General features: G+C 36.3%; 1 protein-coding gene across 3 annotated transcripts in view; it reads left to right on the forward strand.

The window, feature by feature from the left end:
- The window catches only part of LOC120414687 (protein outspread), a 273181-nt gene that overhangs the window by 145049 nt on the left and 102774 nt on the right, over nucleotides 1-25358 (forward strand). For all 3 annotated transcript variants that reach the window (XM_039575970.2, XM_039575971.2, XM_039575972.2), the window contains exon 2: nucleotides 19894-19974. In XM_039575970.2, the coding sequence (XP_039431904.1) occupies nucleotides 19894-19974 (81 nt within the window). The remainder of the gene's footprint in view (nucleotides 1-19893; nucleotides 19975-25358) is intronic.

The raw sequence follows: 25358 nt of genomic DNA on the forward strand, positions 1-25358 counted from the left end.
ATGTATTCTCTGTGTGTTTAAATGACCTCTCTCTCGTGCTGTTTGCCAATCCGGCGCAGGCAGGTTGTCCAGGTCAGGGTTACCCGAGCATTTCGTAACAGAGCCATTGTTGGCTGCGTCAGGTCAGCTGAACATCCGCCGCGCCGCTCTCTTCTGGTTGATGGCCACGCGAAGTGATGGGTGCGAGATACGTGTGCGGTACACGTGGGCTTCCTCTGCTGCCACGCACAGGTTGTATAGGAAAGGGAACTGAGGCCGAGGTTGTTTGTTGTTGGCAGCGATTTGCTCCACTTTGTCGGAACATTACTTTTTGTACGAGAGATTCCGCAGAATTGCTTTCGATTTTGTTGTTTCTATTTTCTTCTCTGTGCGATCTACCCGTTTTTTGTTGCAATTTTGCAATGCAATTATTGTACATTTAAACCAACATTAAAGCTTGGGAGAAGCACGGGCCTTCTTCTGTGCCCCTTTTCTTCGTAATACTACACTCAGTTGTCGAGAATAACTTTAAACTGAGATTTATCTTATGACATGAAATTCTACTGCGTTTTAAAAAACATCAAATTTTGAACTTTTTGACCATACTAAATTATAATAGAATCATTCAAAATTCATGTTTTTCCTTCAGCTTTTTATCTAGATCACGAATCCTGTTATAATGCAACCAAGAGTAATATTGTGGCACATTTTTTCCTAGACTCTCCGTTTCGGGTCTCGGTTTTGGAACGCGAAATTATGTACATGTATGAATTAATCGGTGGAATTTTAATTGGCATTTGAAGCCCATAGTCTTCCCTTTGGGGTCGCTTTTGTTTTTGCCTCTCAACCGCCACCGCCGCCGTGGCTTCATGGCCATGGTTTTCCCGATTTGTGAGCACCAACCAACACACCCCTTCTGCTTCTTGTGGACCGCGGGCTCGGTGTGATTGACGCTGCTGTTAAGGAATTTATGTTTATTTTCCGCTTGCCTGCCCATGCTGATGTAACTGCTGCGTACTGACTGTACTTGAGCCGTGGGTGCATACAACAACTTCGTTCTATTTCTCTGCACTGTGATATTGTTTTCCACGTAGTCGCTCTTAATAAACTATGACTGATTGATTTTTTTTCTCTTCTGATTTCTTCCAGGTGAGTAACGCATCATCACACATTCAGGCGTCATTATTGTAATGGAAGATGGCAGCAATCGCAAGTATTTAGAACAAACAATTTATTCTGAGCATCAACCATCATAACGACTACACTACACTGCATAATTTAAAAAGGCATTCAGATCTAGTTAATCTGAAACAAAACAGAAAGAATCCAAATCTTCAATTTTTAGAGGGTTAGCAATTGAAGTAAGAGCCACGATAGAATGCAAGACCGCTTGCAAATTTTAACACCTTATATAACAAATTTGAAAAAAAAAAACACTTACCCTTGAAAAACACAAATTTCATCAATTTTCCTACACATGTAATAAACATGTGACTTGTTTTTTTTCTGCCAAGCGCTTGCTTGAGGAGCCTGACGTTTGGGCTCTCCGTGCAATATCGCCGACTGCCAACTGAAAAGGTGATTGTTGTAGTGCTGGGGATTGTTTTGATTTGATGAATTGATTGATTATCAAAACACAAAAGTGTAAGTGTAAAATCTAAAGTGCAAGAGGAAAATATTCAGTTTACAAAGAAAATTAGCAAAAGCTTGGAATAGCTTATTCAAAAGTCTGGTAAAAGTGTTTACGGTAATATAAATATGAACGCGTTGAGCAGCACAGATTGTGTGAGAACATGTGTTGTGGTAAACAGTTTGAATAGATAAAAGTGTTGTTATTTTGTTTTCTTGGGGGTGGTATAAGGTTTGATCGGGTTGTGAATTATTAAAAACTTGAATGAATAGTGTTAATCGGGAAATTGTTGCTATAGCTGTAGATTTAAGAGATGCTTGTTGAAACACAAGTGTCTATCCCTCTTAGTTTTAAATCTTAGCCAATGCTTTTGTAATTTTAAGTTCGATTTATTGGTAAAGTAACAAAATGGGGGGAATTGAAAATAGTTGTATTGCTTGATAAAGTTAGAACAAATTTTACCTCGTGAACTTTTGAAGCCAACGGCACGATGCTTAAGTGTGGACAAGCGTATAATTGCTACATGTTTTTAGTTGTATGAGTTTAAGAGCTACTTTACATATGTGGGTGGAAGCTTTGAATCGTAACAATGAATGTCGACGCATAGTGCAGCAGAGGAAGTCAATCTCAAAGCATTCGGGAGCTTTGGTGCGGTGTTATTAACGGGCGATAACGGAAAGCTCATGCAAACGTTGGTGTTTTAGGCGGAAAAGCATACCTTGGTGAGTGTCTTATAACTGGAGAGGTCAGCGTGTTTTATGCGACACTGGGAACCCTGGGTGAGTTTGCTTGTGTGCATGTATGTGTGAGTCGAGTGATGTGGGTGCATGAATAGTTTTGTGAAGAGTCATTTGTGAGTTTCCACAATTGGTGAACTCTATCATTTGGCTCATGTATGGATGGAAGCATGAATGGATTTAATTTTATTATTATTTTTTTTATTGACCAATTTATTTTAATGTATCAATTTATTTTAACTTATTTATTTCAATCTATCTATTTACTTTTATTTATCCTTGTATGTATCTTATATTTTACATATTTTTCCCCACTTTCCCTCTTCTTTTTCTTCTTGCCTTCTTTCAAGTCGCGTAAAAAATAATATACCGGTCGTTAAACGAGAATGTCTAACTCGAGTTCATGCGTCGTTTTTACGGATTCGTTCTCCTCTTACTCTGATCTTATTTTTCCGATAATTATAAATATAACGTAAAAGATATAACTACCTATAACGACTTCGGCTTAAAAATGCACCATTCGTGATAGTGTCACTTTATTAATAACTGCTCGAAACGAAAACTTTCAGTTACTATTTTTCGCAATTCTGTCGGTCTCGTAGATTACTATTTTCGGATCATTTCGTCATAAAATCCTGCAACACGATGTAATCACAGAGTAATCATTGCAAACCTCACTATAAAGTTTTGATATAATTCATTTGGAAACCACAGAAAATACAATTTAATATATTGCTTAAATAGTAAAAGGAGGAGCCCTTCTCACAGCGTCGTTGCTCGGAAGGCACGCCGACGGGGGGATGAATGATAATTTGGCGCCGCGTTCGAATTAAAACTATTTCTAAATCAATGATTGTGTATCTTTCCGCAGCCGGCTGCCTAAGATTTTTAAAAATTTCAACAGATAAACAAATTGCTTATGGTCGCATCACCTACCACAGTGAATCCTGACCTCATACCCATCTTACTAACCCCTCAAAACTCATGTGATACTTTGTCGGAGACGCAGTCGATTTGGCGGTCCCATCACTCAAGTATCGGACTAACATTCCCATCCACTTCCCCGTGTCTTACCACTGGTCGTGGCCGGCGTCGGTATTGATCAGCATGATAGGGACCTTTGAAAATTGCGAAGGGGTGATGATTGGTTCCTACTTTTCATCTGTGGTCCACGGAGCAATTTTTGGGGGTCCTGGTCATTAACGAAGTAGCAGCTACGGGTAGACACCAATGCTATGCCAATGCTACATGTAATAAACATGTGACTTTTTTTGATCAAACTCAAATTTGGTGGAGCTACTGATACTATAAAACATGTAAGCATCTAGATTTTAAACCAAAACTTCTTTTTTTTTGCACCATCCCAAAGTTTTGCAATCTTTGCCAATTTAAAAAAAAAAACTCTTTTATTAATTGGCCATATCTCGGAAACAGAAAATTTTGCCTGGATTCGATGATGTTCTAGTGGAGCAACAGCATATACGATGTATATTCGGTTTGTCGAATGCTTTGAAGTACCTTGGTGAGACTTTTCCATTTTTTTTTTGCTAGATAATTTATATTATATTCTATTTATCAAATGAAATATCCTTCCTATCCCACCTCATCTTCCATGTCCTTAATCCAAATTCCACCCGCTCCTCCCTTTTCCCCCTCCTAAAAAAAATAATTACCTGCCAAATTAACATTTACACACCAAGCCACAACTCATTCGGAGCGTTTGGTATGGTATGTCCACGCATCCTTCCTCCCCTGTTGATTCTGTGAAATGTGATCCGTTCTTAGAATCTGTCTTTGCGGTTGATGCAACGACGTAATTAATATTAATATTGACAAGAAAGGATTTCGGGCGTAATCTAACCACAAGTTTGTCCAGGATGCTTTCTTCGGATTCGCTGCACTTGTGTTCGATTATATTAGATTAGATTAGATTAGATATCTCGAAAACAACAAAAATTAGAATTGAAAGGTGTCATCAGATTTTTGATTGGAATCAAACTTCGATGCATTTTGCGAAATTGAAAGATTACACGCTTTTTTCTCATTTTACAAAAGATTTAATTTTATTATGCCTCATCGTCGTATTCCCCAAACGGTTTTACATTTTCGAGACGAGATTTGTCTGATCACGCCTTTCGTCGGACGGAGAAGTAAATGTTGGCCCCGGTCTAACCAAGAGGTTAGGTCGTTAGTTCAATCCAGGTGTAGGAGTCGTCTCCCTGGGTCCTGTCTCGGTGGAGTCACTGGTACAGAGTTAAACTCACAATCCAAAGGTCGTCAGTTCTAATGCCGGGGTGGATGGAAGGTGTAAAAAGAGGTTTGCAATTGCCTCAACAATCAAGCCTTCGGACACCTAGTTTCGAGTAAGAATCTCTCAATCGAGAACGCGAAGGCAATGCTGTAGAGCGATAAATTTGATTATTTTATGTAAAATCGTCTGGAGAACACGATGGTGACTATAGTTTCTAATTTCCCGGGGTTACAAAATTCCCGGGAAACGGGAAATTTTCAACAAATTTCTTGGGAATTGCCGGGAAATTTGAAATTTAACGAAAATTATTCTAATCCTGTTTCTGATTAGTCTTTTGCAACGAAATTGTATAGAACTGCAACTTCAATGGTCAAAATGAGTGTGAGGATCAATTAATGGCTTGACTGCTTGTAAAAAATCATGCATCTTTGAGAAAATATATAATCTTTCTAATTTTTAAATCTATCAAATTGTTCCAAATGAAAAAAAATATTATTGGTATTTTTGTTGAGAAGGATTTTTTTAAATCAAAGCGTTTGGACAATGAAAATCTATGCTCCACAACCATAAAAATGCTTTTAAAATTTGTCTCAGTGACCATAAAGTTAAAATTAGAAAAACCAAAAATTCAACATATCAATAAATCAATAATCATTGAATTTACCTTAAAAATCTAATTTCTAGCGCTTTTTAACTTGAAACACAATTTTTTAACATGAAAATTTGATACGAAGTTTTTTTCTTAATAATTTTTCATGGTTTTATGATATGATTTTAGTTAGATTGTATTCAGCCTAATAAATCAATTAGATTAAAATAATTTTAAGCATTTAAAAGTGGTTGAAATTCGACAATATTTTTTCATATATAACCCTCTAACGCCCTTGGTAGCTCACGTGCTTCATAAATTTATAACTTCAATCTGTAATTTCTCGAATATTTAGAAACTTTTTCCATAGTTCCAATTTGTATGAATGAATGTTAACGATTTTGTAAACTCATCATTTACCGTGTATTTAGGTAAAAATGATTCTCTAGCCACAAGGCTCATTTTGAACAAATCACTCAAATGTAAATCACTTCACCAAGCCCAGCCCAAATCCTCAGTATGGAAATGAATCTGGCCGCACCGGCAATTCGTCCACCACCGACCAGTGACATGGCGTGACAACGCGTCTGTTCCGCCGTCGTCGGCATTGATTTGCTCTGCTCAGCTCAGCCCGGGACCTAGTTTCAAGCCTAGTTTAGTGATTTACTGCAACTCGGTGCAACATTCGATCTTGTTCTCGGCTGGATACATCACCTTCGACGCAGCGGTTGTCCCACCTGGTCGTTTGTCTCTGGATGTTGTGTCGATGGACAGCACGCATCCAGGAAATGCAATGTACTCTCGCAGTGGGTTGCTTTGACCGAGTGGCAACAAAGTGTTCTATTCACACCTCGGTGCGCAGCGTCACCTACTTTGATCATGACGTACTGCACACCAAAAAATAAACGCGTAATTTTAAGTTAATTCGATGCACATAACTGGAGCGTCAAGTTTGTCTGAAAATTACATTAAGTTTGAAAATTACATGATCCAATCGACCAATTCGTTCATGCATTGAATTTTACTTTAACTGAATATGGGACGATGTAATTTTACCCGTGCTGCTGCTGGATGAAAAATGGTTGTGATTTTTAGGTTAGAAATTCAAAATACAAAAGTTTTTAAATAAATATTTCTTTATTTCATGCTCATTAACACATTACACTATGGTTTTCATGAAACATGCACTAGAACTGACAATAACGTAACTACGTCACTTTTTCTGTTTCATTCAGAAGGACTGTTTTCGCCAAATTAATCCGTCCATGTTCCGTCCCGTCCTCCGAACCGTTCATCAGCTGGCGGCCTCAAACTGTTCGAAACTGGCACGGGGCACGAAACCGTTCTCCTTCTACTACAAGATCTGTGTGGCCAAGGCTCTTGTGTGTGGACAATCTGCACTCCGGATCTGGTCAGTTGCCGACAATCGAATCAAGCTATCCTAGAAAAAATTAAAACAATATTTAGTTAACAGTTCTGATTACCGTTTTAGTCCAGCTTACCTTACTGAAACAGTTCCGGCAGGGGCCAGGCCAGGAGAAGCTTGCTTAAAAAAATAAAGCTGGAATCGATTCCACAGCGAGGTATTCCGAAAAAGACTGGTGGAATCTGCCTCTGGTCACCGGAACGTCGCTCCGGAACTTCGTCAAAATCCCCTTCTACGGGACCAAGAACTTCGTTGTCTTTCCAAAATGAGAACGGGAATGGCCATAGCCATGGCCTGCAGGAACCTAGAGTTGCGGTCCTGGATCGGGTGGCAGAATAATCTTAACAATGGAAACTTAAACATCTGTAAAGAAAACAGTCAAAGAAAAGACATGTTATTTTAAATTCAAGCGAAAAATTATTGAACTTACCTTTATGATGTACTTTTCAATATTTGGCAATGGATTTTTTACTTTTCCGGACAAGTTTCGCGGAACTAAACCTTTTCGTTCAAACGCATCTTTCTTTGTGGATTCAAACATGGCCGCCTTCTCACTGCACAGTGCACGGTCAAGCGAAAAACGTAAATGCACTTAAAATTGAGTCTGATTTGCCGCAAAATTACGTCAAAAAGCACGCTCCAGTTATGTGCATCAAACAAAATGGAATTTTAAATCTTCGCAGATGTAATATTGAGTTTTATTTGTCGAACAAGAAATTTATCAGTTTGCGACTGAGAACACATAATTTTACGTTTCATTTTTGTTTCCATGCTTCTATTTTACATAAGTTTAGCAATTACGTCGGATGTAATTTTCATTATTTTTTAGTGTGTGGGTTGTGTCACATTCAAGGCAAAAACAGCTGTCCCAATTCACGCCAGATGACGGTGCATAAAAAGTGTAGGTCAGTTTTCAGAATCATATTTAAGCACACAATTTGTAAGTTTTAGGCTACAAAAATCTTTGAAATTTTTTGTGTAATATTTACTAAAACTCTATTAAAAACTTATAGGTTTGAATATGTTATCAGATTTTTTTTCTTTCTAAATTGTTCGATATTCAAATCATTTTTGATTGTGTACTTTTAAACTCTACAGTAATTTTTGAAAATGATTTTTATTTTTGTAAAATAAGCATTGCTTCAATAAATAAAATCCTTTTTTTAACACATTTATCTATCTTTTCAACGAAATCATACACAATTTGATTACTAAATCATTCATAACGGTGGTGAAATTTCAAACCGTTTCCTCAAAACTGTCGCCATAGAAAGTGAAGACATACATTTGCATCGGTAATTATGGAGCAACTTATCTGTGTGACACAGTTTCACCAGTAGTAGGTTAGTTTCCAAGAAGCAAAAATGAAAAAAAAAGTGAGACCCAAGCCTAACGCCACTTTAGTCCAACTTGCCTCGGAGCAGATTGCGTAAACTAGATTCTTCTACGCGAACCGGCTCGGCTGGCCACAGGTGAAACACAACACTTCCACTCTCTGGCGCCGGTTGGTCAACTGCCGCAAATCTCGGCTCTCTGTAAAGTCACGTGCTGAAGAAAGTGATCCAGTTGTTTAGGGGCGGGGTACAAAAAAATGCAATCTGCAGGCAATGGACGCGTGGCCTTAAAAAACTAATGAATATGTTTTTTTTTAGATTTGAGCGAAAATCGAACCTCTTTTTTAACGTAAATGTTTATAAATAAAATCAAGCAACAAAACTCTATTTTATTTTTCCTCAGATCTGGCATTTTTTTTCAAGATTAATGTCTTGCAATCTTCATTCTATAGCGATTTCATTTATAAAAATCACTTAGGGGTCGTGCATAAACCACGTGGTCTCCTTAGGGGGGGGGGAGGGGGTCCGAAATCCGATCGAAAAAAACCATGAAAAGCCATAGGGGGAGGGGGGGGGGGTCGACGGCTGACCACGTGGCCTTTAAAAAAAATCTTTTCTTAAAAAAAACCAAAAAAATACGCGCTTTAAATTTACTTATATGCATACATTTTTTGTTAAACTTCAAAACCATATAATTATAGTGTTTAAAATTATTGCTTATATTTCAATGTTATAATATTTTCCAATTCAATATTGAATTATATATTTCGGCAGATTCATACACCCAAAGGAAAAATATATCTCATAACCTGCAACATTGGATTTGCTGCAGAAAATGTCACATTTTATAACATTTTTTGCAGCAAGCCCGTAGATCATTTTTGCCCGCGTGTAAAAATTTCAGCGATCTGCAGTTCGCACCAACACATATAATGCTGGCCGTCCCCGAGCAACACTCCAAAGAGAAGCATATGTTGGTGCTCTTTCACTCCCTTTTTATCAAGCGTCCATGGCGCGGTGGTAGCTTGTCGGATCAATAACCAAGAAGTTGGTGGTTCAATCCTCGTTCTGCTAAGTGTTTTTTCTTTTGTAAAATACAACCAAAAAGCCGTCGGTAATGTCGATAATTGTCGATAACATGCATGAGGACAGATTTCATGCAGATTCTGATATACTTTCATGCCGCCATGCATCACAATCATGCGACTGCCAGTTGGGTGTATCAATACTTTGAGCCTGTAATTGAATGTACACTTTTTAATACTCATGTAACTACGTTTTGCAAAAGTTTAAAAGCTGTTAAAAAATTAAGTGATAGTATCCAAAGTTAATATACCCTAAAAAATGCGTACCAAAATGCAAACACAATTTCAGTTTTTTGTTGATGGTATCAAGTAGCTAAAAATGTGCTTGCAAATTTGCATTGAAAGTAGATGTAGTCTTCGATAGTTCTATTTTGGAACAACTTAAAAAATAAATATTGCTGACAATTTTATAAGATTTTCGTAACAAGGCAAAAAACTAAATATGTATTATAAATGAAGTGTCTAAAAATGATTCTCCGTAAAAAAAAATCAAAATCTCAGATCTTAGCTAATTACCGTAGCTGGTCCTATAAGTGATCGAAGAATCTTAATCGAAAGATTTCCTTTTGACACTTAAAACAAACTCAAGATATCTTGTATCTCCTCTCTCATGCAATATTTTTTAAGTGCAAAGAAACTAAAAACCCCAATTTCAGGATTATCGCGCAAAATTTCAGTTTCACTACCTCATTTGCAAGTGAAACGTCTAACATTAAAAAATAACCAGTAACGAAAAAACGAACGATACATACTTAAAGATTCACCAAAAAATTTGATGAACATTTTGGTCTAAAATATATTCCTTATTTCATGGGTTACACAATTCGGATTGTTATATTACATAACATTTCATAAAATACACGTTTACTATCCATCGTCAAAGTTGTAGGTATTTTTTTTTAGTTTTTTTTATGTTAATAGGGACCATCTCTTGAGCCAAAGAGAAACATGGGCAAATATTTTAGATTTTTAGAGAAAAAAACGAGCTTCAAGCAAACATTGTTTTTGTTTCTCAATTAATTTAAAGATTAAAAAATAGGGGCCAAAGGTGCCCTTTCCTGGAAATATTAGTTTTTCTTTAAGCTGAGAAAATATACTATACCCTCAACTTCATATTTGAGATAAAACCACTCAAATATATAGACACATTAAAATAATAACTAAAAAGTTTTAAAGAGTCACTTAATTTTCAAATGCCGATATCAATTTGTGAAATAAATTTCAATTCAATGCCGTCAAGATCAACATAAATAAAATTCATTAAAAAAGATGGAACAGTACTTTCAACTCGCTTGAAAAATTATATTATTTAATTTTTTTTGTATTTATTTTGAGGTAATATCTCCAACCAAAAGTTGGATCAAAAATCTTAAATCGTAGATAATTGCCTATTTAAACAACTGAAAAAAAGTAAAATAAATTCCAAATTTTAGTTCAATCTTTTTTAAATTTATCAAAACACGTAGTCGATAGCAAAGCAATTTAAAGTAAGAGTAAGACTTAAACAATTTGGATGTCCATGACTAAAATAATGATTTTTAGCGCGTTGTCTACAACCTTTCCAAAGACACGAAATCGATTTTCGAGCAATTCTATACAAAATCGGTCTTTATTCCTAAATTTTAATTTTTTGATTTTTTTAATCCGTCTGAAACCTTTTTTGGTGCCCAAGCCATTTTGCATCATTAGTTTGTCCATATAGTTTTCCATACAAATTTGGCAGCAATGAAAATTAAAAAATCTGTATCTTTTGAAGAAAATTTTGGTCGATTTGGTGTCTTCGGCAAAGTTATAGTTATGGATAAAAACTACACTGAAAAAATTATAAATGGTAATTTACTTTGCTGATTTTTAATTTCACTTTTTGTCACTAAAACATGATTTGCAAAAAAACACTATATTTATTTTTTTTTAATTTTGCCAACTTTTCAGAAATTTTCAGAACGGGCAAAAAATCGTTGTTTGAGTTATGAATTTTTGAATCAATACTGATTAAAAAAAATCGAAATATTGACCGCAACTTAATTTCAATTTTATTTTTCGATGTAAAATCAAATTTGCAATCTAAAAGTGCCTTAGTGAAATTTTCATAAAGTGCACCGTTTTCAAGTAATAGCTATTTTTAAGTAACTTTTTTTTTAAATTAGTTGCAGTTATTAATTTAAAAAAAAATAGTGCCCAAGTTTGCCTAATTTTGAAAAAAAAAATATTTTTGAAATGCTGAGAAAATTCTTTGTTGCTTTGTTTCTAAGATATTGCCATGCAAAGATTTTAAAACAGAAAAATGGATGTTTACTACCCAAACAACCCATAATTTTCTTATGTCGATATCTCAGCAACTAATGGTGCGATTTTCAATGTTTATAAATAAAACTTTCGTGAAATTTTCCGATCTTTTCGAAATCAATATTTTCAAAAAAAAAATTAAGACTAACATTTCAAAAGGTCGTAATATTGAATGTTTGTCCCTGTCTCTGATTCTTGTATGGAGAAAAAAATTAAACAGCTCGACTTTTTTGGACACACTGAATCATTGGAATCAATCATGCTTAATTAAAAAGAAAAGTTGCTTTAGTTTGGATTTTTATGAATGTTTGGAATTAAATAAATATTAACTAGGAGCTTTCATAACTAGATATTCCTTAAAATAAAATGAAAATATGTTTTTCCTGAAACAAAACTTCTCTATTTAATTAATTTCAATTCTAAGAAAATATTTTAAAGCGCATTTAAATTAAATCATGAATGCTGTTTATAAATCAAAATAGATTTAATTCTTAAAGCATATTTATTCTGGATGCAATTAATTGCACTGCAATTCCATAATTTTGAATACATATGTTTTACTAAGTTGCTTGTTTTGTTGAGAGTATTTTTTACTTTCTGTACCATTTCAATAAATTGTTATACTGTTATTATTTACCTTAAACTTTGTGATATCATACTTTTTTCACACTTTTAAGTGAATTTCTATTTTTTATATATTATTAAATTGGTTTTAATGGTGTTACAGCACCTACACAAATTAAAATGTTTTCTGTTTGACCCAATGTCACCCCCTCTAAAGGGTGAGTTTGAGTTAATTTTAAAACGATTGGCATTTATGAACGGTGTGATTATACTAGCCATATTCTGAGAAAATGTTGGTAAATTCAGGAGCATTCCCCAACAATATTTATTTCGATATAATTTGAAATGTTTTATTGTGTTAAAATAACAACAGTAATATCGTTTTTTGACCAAAAGTCACCACCACTGACGGTACATCATTTGTGGATAAACATTTTTGAAATCTATACTTATTTTGTTTTTTTTTTTAAAGATTTTTGACCTGGGAGGAAAAAGCCACGTGGTCATATAGGGGGGGGGGGGGGGGGTTTTGCGTGAAACCACGAAAAACCATGAGGGGGGAGGGGGGGTCAAAAATTCTCCAAAAAAAGGCCACGTGGTTTATGCACGACCCCTTAGGGGTTTCTCTTCGATGAGTGTGTATTTTACCATAGTTTCTGCACTACAGTTCAGATTCTATTATCTGAAAGCCTTGGAAAAAAATAATTTGGGACCATCCATAAACCACGTGAACACTTTTTTGGGAATCTGTTGCGCGGCCAGAATGACGGTGAAGAAATATTAATCTTCTCATTGAAAAGTGCCGGCGACAAAATTGGGCGAAAAGTTCACCGCCCGGAGATCGCGAGTTGGCGCGAGCGAATGAACACCGCGAAAAAAGATTCGGGGGTTCATTGGGGTTAAATGATCATTTCGTCATTCGGTTTAATTAAAAAATAATTAATTTTTCGTAAATATCGCTACTTTGATGCGATGTAATTCATTTTTACAGTAAATTAGGCATTGTTACATCAAATTTGACCTTTCAAACGCACTAGAATGGCCAAATTTTAAAACATCAATGTTTGCCAATTTGACCGTTTTACCCCCAATTCCCCTTGTAGAACAAAAGAAAAGTTCATCCGCGGTCTGTCAGCAGCGCGCTGTTTTGTTTGCTGGATCAACATTTGGAAATGTCGAACGTTGAAGGAAATCGCTCAAAAAATGGAAATTAACCGATTTCAAATGTTATGGCCGCAAATGAAAGGTGAGGGTGGCTAATTTTTGATTCCGATCTGTAAAACTAGTTCTGGTGAGGGTTCTGGGCATTGCGGCAATCGATTTTACCGGCGGGTTGCTTCCGGTCGCATTTGATTTGAGGAGAAGATTTTCCAATCCATCAGGGGCTTATTCGGGGGCAACAGTTACGGTAATCCGGAACTTCCGGTAAGTTTCATATTTGCAGTGTTTAGCATGAAAAACAAACTTAGACCAATCTTTCAAGTGTGCGCTCTTTTTGAGGAGGGGGCGCAAACCGAAGAAGAGCGCAACTCGGGGGAGCGTTATTTCGGGGTTTGAGCGCAAATCGAAGGAGCGTTATTGCAGGATTTTGGCGGAAAATGGGATTTTCTTTTTTAATTTTATTTACAATTAAACGAAACATTTATATAAGGGGTCATCCACAAAACACTGATAATGGGCCATCCTCAAATCTGGGTATCCAAGAACTCCCGGATGTCACGGCCAAGATAGCTACCTGATCAACGGAGGTCTCGACGGAGGTCTATATGGGACTGGAGGACCCATCATAATCCAACATGGCGAAGGGTATCCATCGTGGTTCACTGAAGCAACCTGAGGCTATACCGATGGTTAATTCACCCATATAGACCTCCGTTGATCTGGTTGATATCCAGGTCATAACTTCAAGGAGTTTTTAGAAGACTTATAACAATCCAACGTACCCCAGTGTGTCCATCGTTGTTCACTGAAGCTACACTCAAACCCCGATGGTTTGACACCAACTGTTGACAGACGAACGGGGTCACACCCCTTTTACACGGAGTTCACGCACACTACCAAACGTGTGTTTTGATAGTGTTCGTGAGCGCCGTGTAAAAAGTGACAGTTCGTCACTTTTTAGTTTGACTTTGACCAACCAACGGGATACAAACTAAAAAAGTGTCAAACGAAAAAGTTACCAACCATCGGGGATTGAGTGTATACCGATGGTTAATTCACCCATATAGACCTCCGTCGAGACCTCCGTTGATCAGGTAGCTATCTTGGCCATGACATCCGGGAGTTCTTGGATACCCAGATTTGAGGATGGCCCATTATCAGTGTTTTGTGGATGACCCCTTATATAAATGTTTCGTTTAATTGTAAATAAAATTAAAAAAAGAAAATCCCATTTTCCGCCAAAATCCTGCAATAACGCTCCTTCGATTTGCGCTCAAACCCCGAAACAACGCTCCCCCGAGTTGCGCTCTTCTTCGGTTTGCGCCCCCTCCTCAAAAAGAGCGCACACTTGAAAGATTGGTCTAAGTTTGTTTTTCATGCTAAACACTGCAAATATGAAACTTACCGGAAGTTCCGGATTACCGTAACTGTTGCCCCCGAATAAGCCCCTGATGGATTGGAAAATCTTCTCCTCAAATCAAATGCGACCGGAAGCAACCCGCCGGTAAAATCGATTGCCGCAATGCCCAGAACCCTCACCAGAACTAGTTTTACAGATCGGAATCAAAAATTAGCCACCCTTACCTTTCATTTGCGGCCATAACATTTGAAATCGGTTAATTTCTATTTTTTGAGCGATTTCCTTCAACGTTCGACATTTCCAAATGTTGATCCAGCAAACAAAACAGCGCGCTGCTGACAGACCGCGGATGAACTTTTCTTTTGTTCTACAAGGGGAATTGGGGGTAAAACGGTCAAATTGGCAAACATTGATGTTTTAAAATTTGGCCATTCTAGTGCGTTTGAAAGGTCAAATTTGATGTAACAATGCCTAATTTACTGTAAAAATGAATTACATCGCATCAAAGTAGCGATATTTACGAAAAATTAATTATTTTTTAATTAAACCGAATGACGAAATGATCATTTAACCCCAATGAACCCCCGAATCTTTTTTCGCGGTGTTCATTCGCTCGCGCCAACTCGCGATCTCCGGGCGGTGAACTTTTCGCCCAATTTTGTCGCCGGCACTTTTCAATGAGAAGATTAATATTGTAAAAATGCAATTTGTTATTTCATAGACAATCAACTATTCAAATTTGACTACAATGGAGTCTCAGAACTCGGATTTGAAGTTAAAAGTATCGTCAGTGGGGGTGAGATTGGGTCAAAGTAATTTTTTACGGATTTTACAATTTCTCATTCTCTTCTTGATGAAATTAAATTTTGTTTAAAAGGTTGTGTAGGGGACATCTTAAGATGACTTTGCTGAAAAAATCTCGTTCTTAGAACAAGTCCTGTCACTTTGGCAGCTGTTTAAAGTAGAAGTACGTTTTGGCCAAAAATGACCTCTCGACAAATCAACCTTTTGCCTTCCTCACTGAGGTAAGGCTATAATCCTGCTCTAAAAATGAACTTTCTATTAAAAGCTCCTAGACCCACCTTCATGTATACATATCTACTCAGAATCAAAAACTGAACAAATGTCTGTGTGTGTGTGTATGTGTGTGTGTATGTGTGTGTGTATGTGTGTGTGTATGTGTGTGTATGTATGTATGTGACCAAAATTCTCACTGAGTTTTCTCAGCACTGGCTGAACCGATTTTGATCGAACCAATTGCATTCGACTTGGTTTAGGGTCCCATACATCGCTATGTTTGATGTTGTTTGAAGTTTCGATAAGTAGTTCAAAAGTTATGCATAAAAATATGTTTTCACAAATACCCGGATCTCAATTATATGCATGTAAACGCTGTCCGGATCCATCATCCGACCCATCGTTGATTAGGTAATTGAAAGGCCTTTCCAATGAGTCCAAGACATTGAAGATCTGGCAACCCTGTCTCGAGTTATGACCACTTAAGTGATATTTATGTACTTTTTTGAAGCCGGATCTCAATTAAATGTATGTAAACTATGTCTGGATCCATCATCCGACCCATCGTTGGTTAGGTAATTCAAAGGCCTTTCCAATGAGTCCAAGATATTGAAGATCTGGCAACCCTGTCTCGAGTTATGACCACTTAAGTGATATTTATGCACTTTTTTGAAGCCGGATCTCAATTAAATGTATGTAAACTATGTCCGGATCCATCATCCGACCCATCGTTGGTAAGGTAATTGAAAGGCCTTTCCAAGGAGTACAAAACATTGAAGATCTGGCAACCCTGTCTCGAGTTATGACCTCTTAAGTGATATTTATGTACTTTTTTGAAGCCGGATCTCATTTTAATGTATGTAAACTATGTTCGGATCCATCATCCGACCCATCGTTGGTTAGGTAATTGAAAAGCCTTTCCAATGAGTACAAAACATTGAAGATCTGGCAACCCTGTCTCGAGTTATGACCACTTAAGTGATATTTATGTACTTTTTTGAAGCCGGATCTCACATAAATGTATGTAAACTATATCTGGATCCATCATCCGACCCATCGTTGGTTAGGTAATTGAAAGGCCTTTCCAATGAGTACAAAACATTGAAGATCTGGCAACCCTGTCTCGAGTTATGACCACTTAAGTGATATTTATGTACTTTTTTGAAGCCGGATCTCACATAAATGTATGTAAACTATGTCCGGATCCATCATCCGACCCATCGTTGGTTAGGTAATTGAAAGGCCTTTCCAAAGAGTCCAAAACAATGAAGATCTGGCAACCCTGTCTCGAGTTATGACCACATAAGTTATACATTGTGTTCTTTTTTTCTGGATATAAAAAAATGATGAAACCACTCATATACCCATTTTTGGTAAAAAGTGAGGAAGGCATCAACCACATAGGTGGATTAAGTTAGTTTTTATATTTTTGTTGGAATTGCTCGAAAAGTATCTAAATGTTGAAAATTTTTACTCCAAACATCCTAGCATGTCAATACGATTCCCTGGAACAAGAAACACTGTTGGATGACTTGTTTTTACCATATCTTTGTATTTAAGCATCATTTTAGTTTGACCTGTCCTTGATTCGATCATTCAAAGGCCGATACAAACCTTCGTATAATCGAGGCTTCGGATAAGCAAGTCTGGACTGAATTTTTCACAGTTTTTTGTCATAAGGGTGAAAGAAAAGGTAATTGAGAAGTTCATTATTTGTGGATAGCTTTTCTTCAGCAAGAAAGTTAGACTAGAAACCAATCTAAGTTTTTAAATCAACAGCTTGGAAACGCGTCCGTACATTCAAAGCAGCATAAACCACAAAACAGATTTTCACACCATAATGTCCAAGTGCACCTCTCCAACCCAACTTTGATTGTCGTGGCGGCTTTTTGTTGTGCCTATCTGGCAACATCAAACCCCCAGATACTAAAGGTAGTGGTGGGCAGGTGTTTAGTAGGTTGTTGTACCGCTATCCGTATTCGGACTCAACACACCTTGGTTTGTTTGGTCCACCAAGCAGTTGCTGCTCCATGACAGAGCAATTCTCGATATGGCAAAATGTGAACGCGTCAAGGTTCGCGCACTCTGATGATGAACGAGTCGAAAAAAAACATACAATTGTACACATGTTGTACAGATCTCTGGTGCGATGTCCTCATTGTAGGTCGTTCCACCTTCACCTGTGTCGATGATTCTGATGAATTACCCACGAGTTGATCGATCTGCCAAGTGCTAATCAAATTTACAAATTGTTGGCCACGTGAGGGCGAAGATCGTCTGACCTGATCGGATGATCATTCTTTGTCGTTTTACTTTTTATATCTCAACTTGAATGTTGATAGGTCATGATTTGGTGCCAAAAAAAAGGTACAAACTCTGTGGTCACCTTTTTGGCACCATCTCGCGGGGACCAATCTACGTGACGAATTCCATCGACGACCACGACGAGGGGGTTCGCCAAAAGAGGCCATTGTGCCATCGCGAATTGTGGAGCCCTCGCTGTCTGGAGACAACCCCTGGGCCCCCAAAAGTTTGGCAGAGTCGCCGTCGTCGTCGAATTATTCTACCGTTACGCTAACTGTACAGCAGAGCAACCGCCAACCAAGCCGAATGAATTTAAAATTCATGAAACGGCATTTAAATCTGCCATGTGGTTTAAAAATCCATTCAAGCAAATTGTTTTTGTTTTATTTTTTTCGCGCCAAAATGTGTGTCAATAGGATAAAATGTGTGCGCACCAGCAAAACTCTGTCTGCCAGTTTGTTGAATCGGTGGACCACAGAGCAGAAACAACTACTTAATTGGATGTAATTACACGTTTCAGCCAAAAAAAATGCCAGCTACCACAAATCACAATTTTAAAGACATTACTCAACGATGCAACGACGCTGGTAAAATATGTGTGTGTGTGCCCAAACTCATGTTTTATGTAATGTGTTGTTGTTGTTGTTCCGTCGTGCCTAAAGTCCAAAAACGGTAGCGACTGAAGAAAATTCACTTTCCGCATGTTTTATCGCACATTTCCTCTTTCTTTTACACTTGTACCTGTGGCTAGACAGATATTGATGGGGGCTACGGGAATGGAGAAAAGACTGGAGGGATAATTATCCTTTACCTTAAAAACTGAATGTTTTGTTTTTTCGCGGCACCTGCTGAGCACAATTAAAAAATAACGCAGATTTTAAGTGGGAGCGTTCATTTGAGCATTCCACAATAATAATAATGTTAAAATTCCATTTCAATACAGTTCAATTGGCACAAGTAAAATTAGAGATGTGGTATTTCTATTATTGAAGTGTAGATATCTCGCCCTTTTTATTATAATTTGTAACAACAACTGACTGACAAAAAATAGAAACAATCTAGTTAAAAACCAGAATCTGATTTTGCTTGGGTGACACCTGCCTTGGAAACGAACCTGATTTTGTGAAATGAAAATCGGAAAACGGAAAAGTAAATGGGATCTGAGGGTCTCCCGAGCACCCGAAAAATTACCTTAAAATGTAACAATGTTATATGTTATACTGCCTTACCCAAAGCGTTTTCAATCTTACTACCTACAATCCCCAAAATTCAATTTTAATTCTGAGATATTCAATAAAAAACCAAAAAAAAAACTCCATGCATTGTTGTCGCTCTTTATGTTGAAGAAGTTTCAATTCTGTCGTGCAATCATGACACACCCTGAAAATGTCTGTAAGTGCCGCACTGGCCAAAGATATTTCGTGTCAGAACGCGTTTGACACACGTACATGCCCGACTACCATAACAATTTGTAATTATTACTCTGGACTCCAGCAACAATATTCAACCAAACTTTGGAACAATGCACAGAATGTTTGTATTGTTTTGAATTAAACGTCAAGTTGTTGACCATCAAATGGAGCGGAAAGACGTGTGTTTTGGTCTTTTCCACCAAAATCGAACCGAGGAAAATACAGTCCGCTGAAATTCGATTTAACTAGGAACAACTTGTTTGTTATTTTTTACATTGCGTGCTGTTTTTTTCGTTTACTCAAGGTCAAACATTAAAACGCGTTTTTCTCCAAACGTCAAAAAGCGACTTGCGACAAGATAGCGCGACAACGTCGATGTGTAAATATCGACGAATTAAAATCGTGGATTTTTTTTATGCTGTACTGTACGTTGTAATTTCACCAAAAATGATAATATTTTAAAAAGAACTCAAACATGCTAATTATGATTAAAAATGCAAGAAAATGCATTTCAAGTTGCTTCTATTAATCAGACTTCTATTTTAGCTTAAAACGTTTTAAAAATAAGGTTTGTAAAGCGTTATAACATTACCATAGTTACTGCAATTGCAGAATGGTGTATCGATCATCTGAGTTGTTTAACTTTTATTGTTGATTACATAACACCCGCTGCTGCGACAAGTGAAACTTACGACAATGCTAATTATTTTTTTCTTTTTTTTTCTCTCCTTTCTCTTGCATTTTCTCTGCGGCAACAGGCGACGAGAAAGGTGTCAAAACGTGGATATTTATTCGTGGCACCCGACTGGGACTTTAGCAATCCACTCTACAGAACAAAGGTAAGTTACGAACCGCGTTTGTCAGAAGGTGGTGTTGACGGCAACTGAATTGTTATTTCCACCGGTGTATTTGAATTTTTGTCTTATTTCTATCTCCATCCACGTCAAAACGTGCCCCAGACGACCGACGGGTTCCATTTCTCTATTTACGACGATTTATTTTTGCTATTTTTCCTATTTTTTATTCCCAACTTGTGTTTGACTTTCAACGCGAACGGATTGTTCAGGTCCGCCTGGAATATGCTTATCCCAGCGCAATGGGAAAATCCTGGATTTAGCCCTGTCGGCCAAGAAAGGGGGAATTAACTTCAACCGCTCACCAGCACACAATCTGTGTTTGTGGACTTGATGACTTTCCTGGGCAGACGACGACGACGGTATCAAAGAGAATTAATGTTCATGCTGCATGTGTTTGCTCACCACTTGCTGCTGCTTGCTCTCAGCCTAGGGCGAGAAAAGGTGCAAATTGAATCATTTTATTTATTTCATCGCGCGCGCGCGCTCTGCACTGTTCACAACTGACGACTGGCGTTCAGGCGCAAACTGTGATTTAAGTGCTGTGATATAATCTTAGACAAACAGCTGGATTTATCGTTTCGAAAGAGAACTCTCCCGGGCGGGGAGCGATGATCTCTGCAAGAAAATATTAATTTGATAAAGTTTCTCAAACTGGTTTTCTATCAAATTGAAAAACTCTTTTCTTGAAAATTAATACAGCGTCTTCAATTCAATCAATTCAAATACGAAAATTTTGCTACCCAAACATGTATACATGTACAGGTAACATGTAGGTCATTGCTGAAATTCTCAAGTTATCGCAGTGTTGGTGCAAAAAGTTGATTTTTACCCGTTTTTGTCATTTTTGCTTGCGGCGCGTCGAAAATATCAGTTTTTCTGTTCAAAAACTGTATCTTCAAATTGGGTAAACGGATATTTTTAATATTTTTAGTAATGTTATGTAAAATATTACAAGGAATCAGAATAAAATATTTTCAGACATGTCCTCTGTGGTCCCGAGACCTTCAAATTAGCAAATTAAATTTTCATAGGACCTTTTCAAATATTTTGCTAGGTTTTTCGTACCTCTACATCTTTTTCCTTAAAGCCCAACTAATAACCTTTCTTTTGAATCGTGGCACTCTATGATTGGTTCAGTCGTTCCGGAGATATGGTTTTAAAAAATGCTTTTTGCAAAAATCGACGAAAATAGGCATTTTTTGGACCACCCTATTAGGAGCACCCTAGTCGCCAAACAAAAAAATACGGGTCGAATTATTTGGGTCAAAGAACCCCCACTCCAAATTTGAGCCAAATCGGAGCACTTTTGATTTGGAGACTTCCTGTTTGACGTGGAATGGCTGAATAGTAGAGCAATTCTCCCAGATTTCGGTAATTCGTTTTTTTTGTATTTTTTAATCCGACTGAAACTTTTTTGGTGCCTTCGATATGCCCAAAGAAGCCATTTTGCATCATTAGTTTGTGCATGGGTAATTCTCCGCCAACTCACACAGCAGTTGCCCCGACCCCTCTTCGATTTGCGTGAAAAATTGTGCTAAGGGGTAACTTTTGTCCCTGATTACGAATCCGAGGTCCGTTTTTTGATATCTCGTGACGGAGGGGTGGTACGACCCCTTCCATTTTTGAACATGCGAAAAAAGAGGTGTTTTTCAATAATTTGCAGCCTGAAACAGTGATGAGATAAAAATTAGGTGTCAAAGGGACTTTTATGTAAAATTAGACGCCCAATTTGATGAGTACTCAGAATTCCGAAATAACGTATTTTTCATCAGCAAAAAAACTAAAAAAGTTTGGAAAATTCTCCCATTTTCCGTTACTCGACTGTAAAACTTTTTGGAACATGTCATTTTATGGGAAAATTAATGAACTTTTCGAATCTACATTGACCCAGAAGGGTCATTTTTTCATCTAGAACAAAAATTTTCATTTTAAAATTTCGTGCTTTTTCTAACTTTGCAGGGTTATTTTTTAGAGTGTAACAATGTTGTACAAAGTTGTAGAGCAGACAATTACAAAAATTTTGATATATAGACATAAGGGGTTTGCTTATAAACATCACGAATTATCGCGATTTTACGAAAAAAAGTTTTGAAAAAGTTACTTTTTGCGTTTCTCTTTGTTTCGTCGTCCGTGTCTGTCGCGGGTGACCATGAACGGCCATGATCAACGACGACCAACATTTTCAAAACTTTTTTTCGTAAGATCGCGATAACTCGTGATGTTTATAAGCAAACCCCTTATGTCTACATATCAAAATTTTTGTTATTGTCTGCTCTACAACTTTGTTCAACATTGTTACACTCTAAAAAATAACCCTGCAAAGTTAGAAAAAACACGAAATTTTAAAATGAAAAATTTTGTTCTAAATGAAAAAATGACCCTTCTGGGTCAATGTAGATTCAAAAAGTATATTAAATTTCCCATAAAATGACATGTTCCAAAAAAATTTACAGTCAAGTAACGGAAAATGGGAGAATTTTTAAAACTTTTTTAGTGTTTTTTTCGATGAAAAATATGTTTTTACGGAATTCTGAGTGCGCCATCAAATCGGGCGTCTAATTTTACATAAAAGTCCTTTTGGCACCAAATTTCTATCTCATCACCGTTTCAGGCTGCAAATTATTGAAAAACACCTCTTTTTTCGCATGTTCAAAAATGGAAGGGGTCGTACCGCCCCTCCGTCACGAGATATCAAAAAACGGACCTCGGATTCGTGATCAAGGACAAAAGTTACCCCTTAGCACAAAGTTTCCCGGAAATCGAAGAGGGGTCGTGGCAACTTTTCCCGATTTCGTGTGAGTTGGTAGAGAATTACCCCCATATAATTTTCCATACAAATTTGGCAGCTGGCCATGCAAAAATGATTTGTGAAAATTCAAAAATCTGTATCTTTTGAAGGAATTTTTTGATCGATTTAGTGTTTTCGGCAAAGTTGTAGGTATGGATATGGACTGCACAAAAAAAAATGATGCACGGTAAAAATTTTTTTGATGATTTTTTATTTAACTTTTTGTCACTAAAACTTGATTTGCAAAAAAAACACTATTTTATTTTTTTCTATTTTTTGATATGTTTTAGAGGACATCAAATGCCAACTTTTCAGAAATTTCCAGGTTGTACAAAAAATCTTTGAGCGAGTTATGAATTTTTTAATAAATACTATTTTTTTCAAAAAATCGAAAAATTGGTCGCAAAATTTTTTTAACTTCATTTTTCGATGTAAAATCAAATTTGCAATCAAAAAGTATTTAAGTAAAATTTTGATAGAGTGCACCGCTTTCAAGTTAAATCCATTTTAAGGTGACTTTTTTTTAAAAATAGTCGCAGTTTTTCATTTTTTAAAATTAGTGCACATGTTTGCCCACTTTTGAAAAAAATATTTTTGAAAAGCTGAGAAAATTCTCTATATTTTGCATTTTTGAATTTGGTTGATACGACCCTTAGTTGCTGAGAAATTGCCATGCAAAGGTTTCAAAACAGGAAAATTGATGTTTTCTAAGTCCCACCCAAACAACCCATTATTTTCTAATGTCGATATCTCAGCAAATAATAGTCCGATTTTCAATGTTAAAATATGAAACATTCGTGAAATATTCCGATCTTTAAAAAAAATATTTTCAAAATTTTCAAATCAAGACTAACATTTTAAAAGGGCGTTATACTGAATGTTTGGGCTTTTTGAATGTTAATATTGGTTTAAAAACGTTGAAAATATTTTTTTTGAAAAGATCGGAAAATTTCACGAATGTTTCATATTTGAAAATTGAAAATCGGACCATTAGTTGCTGAGATATCGACATTGGAAAATGGTGTGTTGTTTGGGTGGGACTTAGAAAACATCAATTTTCCTGTTTTTAAACCTTTGCATGGCAATATCTCAGCAACTAAGGGTCTTTCAACCAAATTCAAAAATGCAAAATATAGAGAATTTTCTCAGCTTTTCAAAAATATTTTTTTCAAAAGTTGGCAAACATGTGCACTAATTTTTAAAAATGAAAAACTGCGACTTTTTTCAAAAAAAATCACCTAAAAATGGATTTAACTTGAAAACGGTGCAATTTATAAAAATTTCACTAGAGTACTCTTTGATTGCTAATTTGATTTTACATCGAAAAATGAAGTTGAAAAATTTTTGCGACCAATTTTTCGATTTTTTGAAAAAATCAGTATTGATTCAAAAATTCATAACTCGCTCAAAGATTTTTTGCACAACCTGGAAATTTCTGAAAAGTTGGCATTTGATGTCCTCTAAAACATATCAAAAAATGAAATAAAAATTGTATTATTTTGCAAATCAAGTTTTAGTGACAAAAATTTAAATAAAAATCACCAATTTTTTTTTAGGTATCATTATTTTTCAGTATGGTCCATATCCATACCTACAACTTTGCCGAAGACACCAAATCGATCAAAAAATTCCTTCAAAAGATACAGATTTGTATGGCCAGCTGCCAAATTTGTATGGAAAATTATATGGACAAACTAATGATGCAAAATGGCTTCTTTGGGCATACCGAAGGCACCAAAAAAGTTTCAGTCCGATTAAAAAATACAAAAATTAAAATTTAAGAAAAAAGACCGATTTCGTAGAGAATTGCTCAGTAGTAGTTGTCCAGCAAAAAATCAAGAAACATTTCCAGTTGAGATGAAATTTTGAATAAAAACGATAAGAACCGTTTACTAAAATTTGATTTAATGAAATAAAGTTCATTCACGCTATATTTTTTCCGATACATTTTCTAAACATGCTATGCATTGGTGCTAAAAATTAAGAAACTGTATACTGCCGACTGATTTTTTTGCTGACAATGTTTCTTTGAAAAAATCTTCAACTCGAGTGGAAGATTTTACAATTTGTTTAAATATTACAATTTGACTTTCAAAGAGTGTTGATTGTTTTTTTTTTTTGCAATTCCATTTTCAAAAGTACTTACTTTTACTGCTATACTACAAGGACGAAATAACCTACCCATCTTCAACAAAAAGACCAAATCATATTCAAAAGCGTTTTGTCGGAATTGTGAAAAATGTCGTATGCACTCGCTTCACTTGGAATCGATGATTTTAGCGGGTTGCAGACTGGATTTTACCATGTTTATATCAAGCAATTCCCCATGAAAGCAGCATGAATCGAAAAAAGTAATCCGATCGAGCCCAACATGGGTGTGGATGTTTTTTGGCCGAAATAATTATATCTGTATTTTTTTGTTTGGTCATTACGGTGGTCCATCAAAATGCTAATTTCATCGATTTTGGCAAAAACCATATTTTTTTTCAAAAATTATTAACTTTGCGCCATTTTTACCAAGTTTAGCTTTTTGGGCGCAAAAGGGACAAAGGTGGGACAACGAAAGGGATTTGATAGA

Source organism: Culex pipiens, chromosome 2 (genome assembly GCF_016801865.2).
Source record: "Culex pipiens pallens isolate TS chromosome 2, TS_CPP_V2, whole genome shotgun sequence".
In the NCBI taxonomy this organism is placed as follows: Eukaryota; Metazoa; Arthropoda; class Insecta; order Diptera; family Culicidae; genus Culex; species Culex pipiens.